This window comes from Bos indicus, chromosome 10, assembly GCF_029378745.1.
Source record: "Bos indicus isolate NIAB-ARS_2022 breed Sahiwal x Tharparkar chromosome 10, NIAB-ARS_B.indTharparkar_mat_pri_1.0, whole genome shotgun sequence".
Classification (NCBI taxonomy): domain Eukaryota; kingdom Metazoa; phylum Chordata; class Mammalia; order Artiodactyla; family Bovidae; genus Bos; species Bos indicus.
In genome coordinates this window covers 52,680,603-52,693,950 of record NC_091769.1, presented here as the reverse complement: position 1 = coordinate 52,693,950, position 13,348 = coordinate 52,680,603, and the positions used below count along the sequence as shown (strand labels likewise).

Here is a 13,348-nt window from a genome sequence, read left to right as displayed (position 1 = left end):
ATTACTGTTTGATTCCTTAAAGTAAAAAATGTTTTAAACAGTGTATCCAAATAAATAATGATAAAGCTTTCAAAGCAGCATTGTGCATAAAGAATCTTGAAAGGGTTTTGACAGGAAAATTAAGTTTTGAAAAAACAGAAATAAGCATCAGAATACCTTAGCTCTTATTAATTATTTTCATGGAAAAGTATCTTGTTCTCAAATGCTGGTAAGCTCGAACACCCTACTGGTTAAAAATAAATAGACAAAGTGTGAGGAAATGAACTAACGAAAAAAACAGGGCAACCGGCACAGCTAGAGAGAATAATTAAGCTCTGCTAAAGGCATCAGTCATTTCGCCAGTCATCCCTCCTAAGGCCAGGGTTCATGCTTGGTGTTGACAAACACCGCGGTCACATGGGCCCCTGGCATCCAGAAGGGCCTGCTTAAAAGAGCATTTGGTATTATATTAAAAGTGTTTTCTTTTCCCTGAACTTTGCAAGTTTTCTCTCATAATCTTTATTTAAAGAGATGTAATTTTAACTTAATGTCCTCTTTTTACCCCGTCTTTTTCCCTGGTAGTGGGACCAGTGAACCATGGAGCTGTATTTTGGTGAATATCAACATGTGCAACAGGAATATGGTGTCCACCTGAGACTCGCAAGTGATGAAACCAGGAAGTCCAGGAATTCCCAGCATGCTAAGGCAGGCTCCTACGGTGTCAGTATTCGGGTCCAGGGCATTGATGGCCACCCCTACATAGTCCTCAATAACACAGAGCAGTGTCTGGCAGGCACGTCTTTTTCTGAAAACGGGCCATCATTTCCAGCTCCGATGATAAACAACCTGCCCCTCCATCCCAGCAAGGGGTCTGTGGTGGAAGAGAGCAGTGCAGAAGAACTGCAGCTCCCAGAAAACCCATATGCCCCACCTGGCCCAGTAAGAAACCTGAAACAGCCCTCTGTCTTTGAGGGCAAGAATGGGGCTCTAGAGCGCAAAGAGGAGCCAAGGAAAGCATCCCCCATGCTGAACTTTGAGAGGCATCCAGAGCTTCTACAGCCCTATGATCCTGAAAAGAATGAGTTGAGCTTGAAAAATCACCAGCCTCCTGAAACCAGTTGGCTGAAAGCTTTAAGAGAAGGGACGAACAATAAGAAGGCCTGGACTTGCATGCCCAAACCTAGCCTTTCCCAGCCCACCAGCCCTCCCTCCGAAGACCCGGCCAGGTCCAATGTGACGGCCATCCGTCTGTGCAGCTCCGTGGTCATCGATGACCCCAAGAAGCAGACCTCGGTGTGTATGAACGTTCAGAGCTGCAGCAAGGAATGTCTGGCAGAGGAGGCTCTTGCCCCTAGCGGGAGGCCCCTGCCCACCCCCAGCCTGCAAGCCCACCTCGAAGCCAAGAAAACCAGACCGGATGTGCTTCCCTTCCGGCGCCAGGACTCAGCCGGGCCTGTGCTGGACGGAGCCCGGTCCCGGAGATCCTCCTCGTCATCCACGACTCCCACTTCAGCCAACTCTTTGTACAGATTTTTACTCGATGATCAAGAATGTGCCATCCACGCCGACAATGTGAATCGTCACGAAAACAGAAGGTACATCCCCTTCTTGCCTGGAACTGGGCGGGATATTGACACGGGGTCGATTCCTGGCGTGGATCAGTTGATTGAAAAATTTGACCAAAAACCTGGGATGCAGAGAAGAGGCAGGTCTGGGAAGAGAAACAGGATCAACCCAGAAGACAGGAAAAGGTCCCGAAGTGTGGACAGTGCCTTTCCTTTCGGTCTCCAGGGGAACTCGGAGTACCTAACGGAATTCAGCAGGAACCTGGGCAAGTCCAGCGAACACCTGCTGCGGCCGTCACAGGTGTGCCCGCCGCGTGCGCAGGAGCACCGGGGCAGGCAAGGTGGGGGGCGCGCCTTCGCCAGGCTGCTGGGAGCCCAGCCCAGGCCGCCCCTGCAGAACAAAGACGGGAAAGTTCCAGAAAACAAAAGTGCTCAGGAAAGTCCGACTGGGCGCACATCCTCCCTCCCAGCACAGACTAAGAAGGAGGAGGAAATCAAAACAGCCACGGCTACGCTGATGTTACAGAATCCGGCGCTGGCGACTTCCCCTGATTCAGGGACCAAGAGGATTTCCGTGAAGACGTTTACTTCCACCTCAAATACTCAGGTAATACTGGTGGGAGTCATTTTGTTTCCCTTCTAAACCATCTCCATCCTGGCTGTAGGAATAGGTATCTTCCATCTTGAATCAGTAATTGCATCATCTTGAATTAGTATTATTTTTTAGAGTTTTCCCCTGCGGATTTTGACCTGCCAATCATTCATTTTTCTAAACTAATTAAGTAACCCTAGATTCCTGTCGTGTTCTTGTTTGTGCAGTAACTTATCAAACACAATTGAGAGACTCGATTTTTCTTTTTGTGTTTGTGTAAAATCTGAAAGTATGCAGAATTTGTTTTCAAAAAACAAAGAGAGGCTCCATGCTTAGATTTGTTTAGATGTGTTAATTTTCCTCATGACATTGAGTGACTGGATTAATTTCTGTCCTGAGAAATTAGGTTAATCCTAATTCAGGTTTATCCTGAAGTGATGGAATTTCTTTAAGTGGTACATTTAGTGTTTTGGTAGTAACAATAAAAAGATGATGATAGTGATAAGATGGATTAAAAGGTTGGTAAGTGCCAGGCACTATTTGTTATGTATTACAGGATCTCACCAACCCCATGAAGGAAGGTGTTATTAACTTCTATTTACAGGTGAAAAATTGAGGTGAGGAAAAGTTAAGTACGTTGCCCAGGGTTACAGGGCTACTAAGTGGTGGAACCAGTTGTAATGAGCATCCTTACCTGAGGAATTCTTTCTGGAAAGTAGGAATGTGTTTGGAAGCTTCTGCTGTGGGGTGTTGCCTTCTTCCTGGAAGCTTCATCCTGTGATCTAATAACAGACGTTGTGTTCCAGGCCACACCGGATCTGTTAAAAGGCCAGCAGGAGCTCACTCAGCAAACCAACGAGGAGACGGCCAAGCAGATACTTTACAATTACCTCAAAGAAGGGTTAGTGATTTTCCTTCAAGGAGCACAGTATTGTCCTTTATGGCAGGCTTCTTACTTTTCTCTTCTGAGACCTTGTGTTTTGTGCTTCCTTCCTGCCCTGTGTGAGCCATTTCAGGGTTCAGGCTCCGTGGCTGGAGTTTTCATAACAGCATTTGAGACTTGGGTGGAGGAGGGTGAAGAAGGGGAAGGAAATGTAGGGAACGACATCATACTTTAAAAGTTCAAAATGACTCTGACTCTCCACTATTTTAGAAACAAATTCAAAGATAGGAAGACTGTCTATTCAGTTTTGAATTGAATCAGTCATTGACTTGAATTTGCCTCTGTATACACAAATGTAATCTATCGTCCCTTATTATAAGTTACAAATAAAAATACCACCTCTCCCCAGAGTTGATGTTGGCGGGGAGCCCCTGCTTCCATTATTTTTAATGAGTCATTTAAAAGCTGTGCTTTCCACTTACTTATCTGGGAAGGTTGAGTTTGAATAATCTGGTTTTCAGTCCTTACTTAGATACCAAATAAGCTGGGATTCTAGGCCAGGAATTTGAAGTTTCTGTTTCAGTTCTCTCATCAGATATGATTAAAAAGAAGAAAAGCTTTATACTCTGACATAACTGAAAGTCACTTGGCAAAAATACTCATTGGTATCAGAACACTTCATAGTTTTGTATTGTGGCTTACAATTTTCTGTCAGTAATGTAGAGCTGACAGAATCATTCAAAATATAAGATAGGGGCTCTTTTGAAGGAAAAAAAAGTAAAGAGATTCTTCTAACTAAGAACTAGTTATTAGTGTCTTTCTGTGAAGGGTTTTACCATGAGAAAATTAAAGTAGAAGAACTTTTAACATTTAAAATGGTTTCTCTACATTCTTTTGGTTTTTTTTGGCCCTTGATTTACTGAGAGACTGAGACAGACTTTAATGGGAGACACTTATTTAAGGAAACTTATTAACTTTTCTTAAGTGTCAGGTATGTGTGATAAAAGGTGCAGGGTGCCTAGCTGTTAATAGAACTTTATCTGACCATTACCTGTGAAAGTCTAGACAGAGGGCAGCCGTGTTGACAACCTTGGCTTGGGGGATTTATTTTTTTAAACAAAGGCTAAAACAAATTTAATATCATTGTGGGGCATTCATAGTGTCACACACATATAGGAGAGATTCCGTGTTGGAATAAATATTTGTCATTTAATTTAGGCAAGAAATAGATGACTAAATGTTTATTGGATGTCATCTTCAAGCTTATTTAGTATGTACCTGTGTCTCTTTCACATGTCTGGAAATGAAAACCTCTCTCCCAAATCAAGTGGTAAAATAGAACCAATTCTTTGGGAAAAAAAGCCGTATCCATCCTGTTCTCCTCACATGGGTTCTGTCTGAACCTTCATTTTTTCCTGTTGCAGTCTATCTTTTTTTGGTTAAATTTTATTTTTCATTTTTGTCTGTGCCATGCTGGGTCTTCATTGCTGCGCAAGGGCTTTCTCTAGTTGGGGCGAGCCAGGCCTACTCACTAGTTGTGGTGCCTGGGCTTCTTTCATTGCAGAGCATGGGCTTTAGGCATGTGAGCCTCAGTATTTGTGGCGCATGGGCTTTGTTACCTTTGGCATGTGGAATCTTCCCGGACCAGGGATTGAACCAGCATCCCCTCCATTGGCAGGCAGATTCTTAACCACTGGATCACCAAGCAAGTCCCAGTTTATCTTCTTAAAGGGCTTATTGTTTGTGCGTTGTGGCACATAAACTAGTCTGAGACTAACGGTTGTGCCTTCATTTTTTAAAATTGTTTTCTGCTGTGTCTTTTCCAGAAGCACCGATAATGATGATGCTACTAAGAGGAAGGTCAACCTGGTGTTTGAGAAAATACAGACTTTGAAATCTCGAGCAGCAGGGAGCACACAAGGAAATAATCAAGTAAGGAGAAGCTTGGTGCTTTGTAGAGGGCATTTCACATGGAGCATGGCAGGCAGATTGCTTTCTTCAGTCTGTACTTTTGGTTGCAGCAGGAAGTGGGGAGTTTGCCATGTAGTAGGCAGTACCAAAGATGGAACAGCATGCTTTCACTGTTGGTAATTTGTATCTGCCTATTTTCTAGAAAGGTTTTTAAGAAATTTTACTTTTAAAAAAATCTGTAAAATAAAACAGGACAAAGTGATAGGTGGTAAAATTTAGAAAGGGAAAAGAAGACTAGGAAAAATGAAGCATTAGATGGAGAACCCTAGCATTATAGTAGGCAGGTTTGAAAAGTAAGTATGAATAGGCTTGGACACACATTCTCAAACTAGAGAATATGAAAGAGAGACTGATGGGCTGACCCGTGTGGGCTGAAGGAGTGGAATGGGGCCAAAGTTTTTTTTTGTTTGTTTTTAAGAAAATCTGCCTGTTTATAATTTATTATACTGGGGACTTGGGACTGTTGAGTTGGGACTTGGGAAATTTTTTTGGTTAAGGCAGTCATCTCTTATTTAGTGAGCATCTGCTAAATGCTGGACATACTTTGTGTCACGAAGGGAAGCAGGATTTATGAGGGAGGACTAAAATCTTGTCTCTCAATTCTGTGCCACCTTGACTTGGGCCCATTTCTTGCTTGGGCATCTTCCCTTTTCCCTTGTTGGGGGAGTATTCTGCACTGGAAGGAAAGAGGAGATACCCAGAGGCAGGCAACAGGGAATATGTCTATAGCTTCTTTTTTAACTTTGGCAACATGTGAATGAAGAATATTTTAAGGCATCAACTATCCTTTTTCCTCTGTTGTTCAGTATTCCCAGACTGCTGCTCTGGTATCAAATAAAAACATTTAAAGTTTTAATTGATTAATTTACTACATATAACTGTTTATAGTTACAGATTTACATATTATATACTTATTTTTCATATATTCTGTTATATATTATGTATTGAATTTGTAAATATATAAGTTATATAAATGCACATGGGCACATAGTTCCCACTGGGGAACCGTTAAATTATATACTTTGCTTGTAGGCAGGCTTTAGGAGCTGAACAGTTTTTACAATTAGGTTAGAATTTTTTTGCTGAAACTTTTACATACAAATCATCACCATGACTGTTGCTTTTCATTTACCTGCATATTCTCTTGGAGAATGCATCCTTTGGTCTTGATGTTCAGATTGTCATTGTGGTCCCAGATGAAGGGTATCCAGCCTTAACTGGGAAAGTCGGGGTAGCCCTTCTGGAGTCAATAACTCTAATGTTGTCTCAAAATATCATAGAATTCTCCTAGACAAGGGGGAAAGGCAGGGCATTCTAGGTAGAGGGAATAGCACAAAAAACATAAAATATAAAGAGATGTGCACTTGTCATGTTTAGGGGACTGGAGGTAGTTTAGTGTAGCTGGAGGAGGGAGCTAGGATGTGGGGACCAGGCACCAGATAGGAAGGACCTTGTAAATCATGTCGTTTCAGGCAGAGGTGATAGGTTAACACTGATGGGCTTTTAAATGGCCGTGAGTGGTGTTGTGTTTGTAAAAATTCATTCCTTTGTAGCTTTTGGAGAGAGGTAAGATTAGAGGAAGGGAGACCAGCTAAGAAGCTGCTCCTTCTTAATCAAGCCAGAGATAATGAGGTGAACTTAGGCCCTTAGACTTCTGGCTCCAGTCAGAGTACTGTGACTGCTTAATTATCCACATTTTTCTACTCTCTGTGTGTCTCACTTAGGAATCCGATTATTTGCTGGCAAAGGTTTTTATATTTTGGTGTCAGTTAAGTGGCTTCCTGAAAGAGAACCCTCTCCCTTAATAGGCTGGAACCATATTGGAAAGCAGAGAAGCAGGCAGTTTTTGTTTGGAAAAGAACAACCTACAGTTTTTCTCCTTGGGTTAGGTTTGAATTTCTGAGATGGATTGTTCTCATTTTGCCTAAGAAAATAGGAGGGCCTCTGTTTTTGTTGATTGTTGGTTTCCGGTCTGCTTCCCAGGAACAGATGAGGAAGTACATCATTCTAGGTTCACGCATGGCTCACACCTGGATTTGGGTGCATGAGAGCCAAGACACTGCCTTTTCTGGTTTTCATTTCTGCTTTCCCCTCCCTTTTATTTGTAATTTTCTAACCACTTTGCTATAGGGTTTTAGCCAAATCCTTTTGAGAGTGTCATCCTGTTAAATCTATACAAGAAAAAAAAAATAAAGCACCTTGAACATTTAATATCTTTGCAATTGATTGTAGGCTTCTAATTCTTCATCTGAAGTCAAAGATCTCTTGGAACAGAAGAACAAGTTGACCACAGAAGTGGCTGAACTTCAGACACAGCTTCAACTGGAAGTCAAGGTACCTGTGATTTTTCTTTGTACTATTTTATTCTTTTCTGTCTTGATTGATAGAGTATTTTAAGTACCTTGGGTTGCCCAAGTGAAATGAAAACAATTTTTTTCCCAAGAGAAACTTTCTTCCCATTACTGAGCAAATTCCTGTAAATTTAATTCCTGTTTTCTGAAGACTTTTTTTTTTTGGTAAGTAACCAAAATCATGGCTGCAGATGGTGACTGCAGCCATGAAACTAAAAGATGCTTGCTCCTTGGAAGAAAAGCTATCACCAACCTAGACAGCCTATTAAAAAGCAGAGACATTACTTTACCAACAAAGGTCTGTCTAGGCAAAGCTATGGTTTTTCCAGTAGTCATGTATGGATGTGAGAGTTGGATTGTAAAGAAAGCTGAACACCAAAGAATTGATACTTTTGAACTGTGGTGCTGGAGAAGACTCTTGAGAGTCCTGTGGACTGCAAGGAGATCCAACCAGTCCATCCTAAAGGAAATCAGTCCTGAATATTCATTGGAAGGGCTGATGCTGAAGCTGAAACTCCAATACTTTGGCCACCTGATGCAAAGAACTCATTGGAAAAGACCCTGATGCTGGGAGGGATTGAAGGTGGGAGGAGAAGGGGACGACGGAGGATGAGATGGTTGGATGGCATCACCGACTTGATGGACATGAGTTTGAGTAGGCTCCTGGAGTTGATGATGGACAGGGAAGCTGCAGTCCATGGGTTTGCAAAGAGTTGGACATGACTGAGCGACTGAACTGAACCAAAGCATGTAGAGAATGTTGGCTTTGACAGAGTAACAGAAATGCTGTTGGATTCAGATGGGCAAATTGGAAACTAAATGTATATAAAATGTCTGGACTAGGTAGTAGAAAGAGCAGAATGTGATTAAGATGTGTTTGTGTTTTTCTTTTAGAAGTATTACAATTCATTAAGTGTTCAGTATTCTTTCTAGTTGTGAACTCTTATGCTTTAATTTGGAGAAGGCAGTGGCACCCCACTCCAATATTCTTGCCTGGAAAATCTCATGGATGGAGGAGCCTGGTAGGCTGCAGTCCATGGAGTCGCTAAGAGTCGGACATGACTGAGTGACTTCACTTTCACTTTTCACTTTCATGCATTGGAGAAGGAAATAGCAACCCACTCCAGTGTTCTTGCCTGGAGAATCCCAGGGACGGGGGAGCCTGGTGGGCTGCCGTCTATGGGGTCGCACAGAGTCAGACACGACTGAAGCAACTTAGCAGATGCCTTAATTGCACAGTTCCATCAGGTTGTTTAATAATCTAAATGCAGAGACATGGAGTCCATCTGAGATTCAGGATTCAGTGGGGTGACATTAGTGTACAGTGGAGGTGCTTTAACTCACACACATTTGTTTTAGAATCAGCAGAACATCAAAGAAGAGAGAGACAGGATGAAAGCAGACTTAGAAGTGTTGCAAAGCCAGCATGACAGCAAGGTGGAGGAGAGCACTGTGCTGCAGCGGCGGCTGGAGGAAAGTGAGGGGGCGCTCCGGAGACACCTGGAGGAGTAAGTGTGGGCCCAGAGTCTGAGCCCTCCCCACCCAGGCTCCTGAGCCCATGGAGCCAGATTCTTTCTGTCCGTTTAATTCTCCGCAACCTTCAGATCTTCATAGGGGCTGGTGAATCTGCCTTTTTCCCCTCTTACCCTTGCAAAATTGTAAAACCAGTGACGTGTAGACTGGTAAGCAGAATTTAAAAATTATTTGTGCACCTCAAAGGATGTTTTATAAAATTCTAGCCCTTAAAGTGGATCTCATGGCAGGTTAAGTGAGCAGCTGGGAATCCCGAGTGTTGTATCTAGAGATACTTTAAGAGCCTGAGTCCAGTCTCTACAAAGCAGTGTCATGTGACCTCCACAGTCTTCTGCGTTCAGAGTTTTATCCTGGACGATGCTGGCTTTTGTGACCAGTGTTTATACTTCTTTTGTGTCTTTAGAGAGAAAGTCAAGCCCAAACGGCCCTGCCATTTTGTTGTATTAAAATCTGTGACAGTGGATATTTTATTCATTTCAAGAGATTTAAAAGAGAAAGATTAGCAATAGACCCACCACCGTTTTTTCCCTACTTGCTCTTGTTGCAAGAGCATCCTATCTAAAGAGTCTGTGTAGATGAAAACCCGTCCACATGTAGAAATCCATGAACAAGAAACCAGAGCCTACAGTTATGTGATTGTTGGGATTCTAGCAGTGATTTAAGAACATACAAGTAAAATACCTGACCCAGTTGTGTGAGGAGAATGTCTAAATGAATGTGTATGTCATCTGAACAAATGTGGCATATACAAAGGAATACTTCGAATACCTCATGGTAAGTGTTTTATATCTGATTAAATTTGTGTGAAATACAGAATGAGCATGTATAACATGTGGGATGTCTGAATGTGTGAGCTGCATCTCAATAAATTGTATTCTAACCTGAAAAAAAAAAAATCTGTGACAAAAGGACTTGAAACGAAGGTCTGAAATGAATGGTGCAGTGAAGTCCACTGGCTTTGACAGAAGCTTTATGTGAGAGGTTAAGCAGGAGTGAAATCTAGAGGGAAATTCAAGAACAGTAGGACATTGTATCATAAAAGCATTTCATTACCTTTGCCATTTTGATGGTATGGTGTGTGCTTTTAAAATATTCTTAGAGGTTAATTTCAGAAAAGAGGTTGAAAAGAAAAAAACCCTGAAATTTAGTGTAGTAAAGACTTTACTGTGTTTGAGTGTCTCCTTAGGAGGTACGGGTCAGCAGTGGACTGCTACAGGGGCAGGGGCTCTGGGTACAATAGACATGGTATGGCATAAGCCCTCTTGGAGGAGGTCGCCATTAACCCCACCATAGAGCCCCCAGAACTTACACAGGACTGGGGAAACACACTCTTGGAGGGCACAAACAGAAGAACCTTCAGCACACCAGGACCCAGGAGAAAGGAACAGTGACCCCCACAAGAGATTGACCCAGACTTGCCCGTGAGTGTCCAGGAGTCTCTGGCAGAGGCATGGGTCGGTGGTGGCCTGGTGCAGGGCTGGGGGCACTGACTGTAGCAGTGCCTGCATGGGAGCTTTTGAAGGAAGTCGACATTATCTTCATTACCTCCACCATAGTTTGGCTTCAGGTCAAATAGCAGGGAGGGAACACAGCCCTGCCCATCAACAGAAAATTGGATTAAAGATTTTCTGAGCATGGCCCTGCCCATCAGAACAGGACCCAGTTTCCCCCTCAGTCAGTCTCTCCCATCAGAAAGCTTCCATAAGCCTCTTATCCTTCTCCAACAGAGGGCAGACAGACTGTGGTTTTCCCTCACAGAAAGCTAACCAATCTGATCACATGGACCACAGCCTTGTCTAACTCAATGACACTATGAGCCATGCTGTGTAGGGCCACCCAAGACAGAAGGGTCATGGTGGAGAGTTCTGACAAAACGTGCTCCACTGGAGAAGGGAATGGCAAACCACTTTAGTATCCTTGCCTTGAGAACCCCATGAACAGTATGAAAAGGCAAAAAGATAGGACACTGAAAGATGAACTCCCCAGGTCGGTAGATGCCCAGTATGCTACTGGAGATCAGTGGAGAAATAACTCCAGAAAGAATGAAGAGATGGAGCCAAAGCAACAACACCCAGCTGTGGATGTGACTGGTGATAGAAGCAAGGTCCAGTGCTGTAAAGAGCAATATTGCATAGGAACCTGGAATGTTAGGTTCATGAATCAAGACAAATTGGAAGTGGTCAAACAGGAGATGGCAAGAGTGAACGTCGACATTTTAGAAATCATTGAACTAAAATGGACTGGAATGGGTGAATTTAACTTAGATGACCATTATATCTACTGCTATGGGCAAGAATGCCTTAAAAAAAATGGAGTAGCCATCATAGTAAACAAGAGTCCAAAATGCAGTACTTGGATGCAGTCTCAAAAATGACAGAATGATCTCTGTTCATTTCCATGGCAAACCATTCAGTATCACAGTAATCTAAGTATATGCCCCATAGAAGAAGATGAAGAAGAAGTTGAACGGTTCTGTGAAGACCTACAAGACCTTCTAGAACTACCACCCAAAAAAGATGTCCTTTTCATTATAGGGGACTAGAAAGCAAAAGTAGGAAGTCCAGAAATACCTGGAGTAACAGGCAAATTTGGCCTTGGAGTACAGAACGAAGCAGAGCAAAGGCTAGTAGAGTTTTGCCAAGAGAATGCACTGGTCATAGCAAACAACGTCTTCCAACAACACAAGAGAAGACTCTACACATGGACATCACCAGATGGTCAACACCGAAATCAGATTGATTATATTTCTTGCAGCCAAGGATGGAGAAGCTCTATACAGTCAGCAAAAACAAGATCGGAAGCTGACTGTGGGTCAGATCATGAATTCCTTATTGCCAAATTCAGACTTAAATTGAAGAAAGTAGGGGAAAACCACTAGACCATTTAGGTATGACCTAAATCAAATCCCTTATGATTACACTGCTGCTGCTACTAAGTCGCTTCAGTCATGTCCGACTCTGTGCAACCCCGTAGACGGCAGCCCAACAGGCTCCGCCATCCCTGGGATTCTCCAGGCAAGAACACTGGAGTGGGTTGCCATTGCCTTCTCCAGTGCATAAAAGTGAAAAGTGAAAGTGAAGTTGCTCAGTCGTGTCCAACTTGTAGCGACCCCATGGACTGCAGCCTACCAGGCTCCTCTGTCCATAGGATTTGCCAGGCAAGAGTACTGGAGTGGGTTGCCATTGCCTTCTCCCATGATTATACAGTGGGAGTGACAAATAAATTCAAGGGATTAGATCTGATAGAGTGTCTGAAGAACTATGGACAGAGGTTTATGACATTGTACAGGAGGCAGGGATCAAGACAATCCCCAAGAAAAAGAAATGCAAAAAGGCAAAATGGCTGTCTGAGGAGGCCTTACAAATAGCTATGAAAAGAAGACAAGTGAAAGGCAAAGGAGAAAAGGAAAGATATACCCATTTGAATGCAGAGTTCCAAAGAATAGCAAGGAGAGATAAGAAAGCCTTTCTTAGCAATCAATGCAAAGAAACAGAGGAAGACAATAGAATGAGAAAGACTAGAGATCTCTTCAAGAAAATCAGAGATACTAAGGGAGCATTTCATGCAAAGATGGGCTCAATAAAGGACAGAAATGGTATGGACCTAACAGAAGCAGAAGATATTAAAAAGAGGTGGCAAGAATAGAAGAACTGTACAAAAAAGATCTTCATGATCCAGATAATCAGGATGGTGTGATCACTCACCTAGAGCTAGACATCCTGGAATGTGAAGTCAAGTGGGCCTTAGGAAACATCACTATGAACAAAGCTAGTGGAGGTGATGGAATTCCAGTTGAGCTATTTGAAATCCTAAAAGATGATGCTGTGAAAGCGCTGCACTCAGTATGCCAGCAAATTTGAAAAACTCAGCAGTGGCTACAAGACTGGAAAAGTTCAATTTTTGTTCCAATTCCAAAGAAAGGTAATGCCAAAGAATGCTCAAACTGCTACACAATTGCACTCATCTCACATGCTAGCAAATTAATGCTCAAAATTCTCCAAACCAGGCTTCAACAGTATGTGAACTGTGAACTTCCAGATGCTCAAACTGGATTTAGAAAAGGCAGAGGAACCAGAGATCAAATTGTCAACATCTGCTGGGTCATCGAAAAAGCAAGAGAGTTCCAAAAAAACACGTACTTTGGCTTTATTGACTATGCCAAAGCATTTATGTGAATCACAACAAACTGAAAAATTCTTAAAGAGATGGGAATACCAGACCACCTGACCTGCCTCCTGAGAAATCTGTATGCAGGTCAGGAAGCAACAATTAGAACTGGACATGAAACAACAGACTGGTTCCAATTCGGGAAAGGAGTATGACAAGGCTGTATATTGTCACCCTGCTTATTTCAGTTATATGCACAGTACATCATGAGAAATGCTGGATTGGATGAAGCACAAGCTGAAATCAAGATTGCCAGGAGAAATATCAATAACTTCAGATATGCAGATGACACCACACTTATGCCAGA

At 42.6% G+C, this 13,348-nt stretch overlaps 1 protein-coding gene across 2 annotated transcripts in view; it reads left to right on the top strand.

The window, feature by feature from the left end:
* CGNL1 (cingulin like 1) overlaps nt 1-13,348 on the top strand; it is a 170,208-nt gene that overhangs the window by 60,136 nt on the left and 96,724 nt on the right. For both annotated transcript variants that reach the window (XM_070797498.1, XM_019968767.2), the window contains 5 exons: nt 562-2,151; nt 2,943-3,037; nt 4,846-4,951; nt 7,223-7,324; nt 8,701-8,849. In XM_070797498.1, coding sequence (XP_070653599.1) covers nt 577-2,151; nt 2,943-3,037; nt 4,846-4,951; nt 7,223-7,324; nt 8,701-8,849 — 2,027 coding nt within the window. In that variant the 5' untranslated portion in view covers nt 562-576. The remainder of the gene's footprint in view (nt 1-561; nt 2,152-2,942; nt 3,038-4,845; nt 4,952-7,222; nt 7,325-8,700; nt 8,850-13,348) is intronic.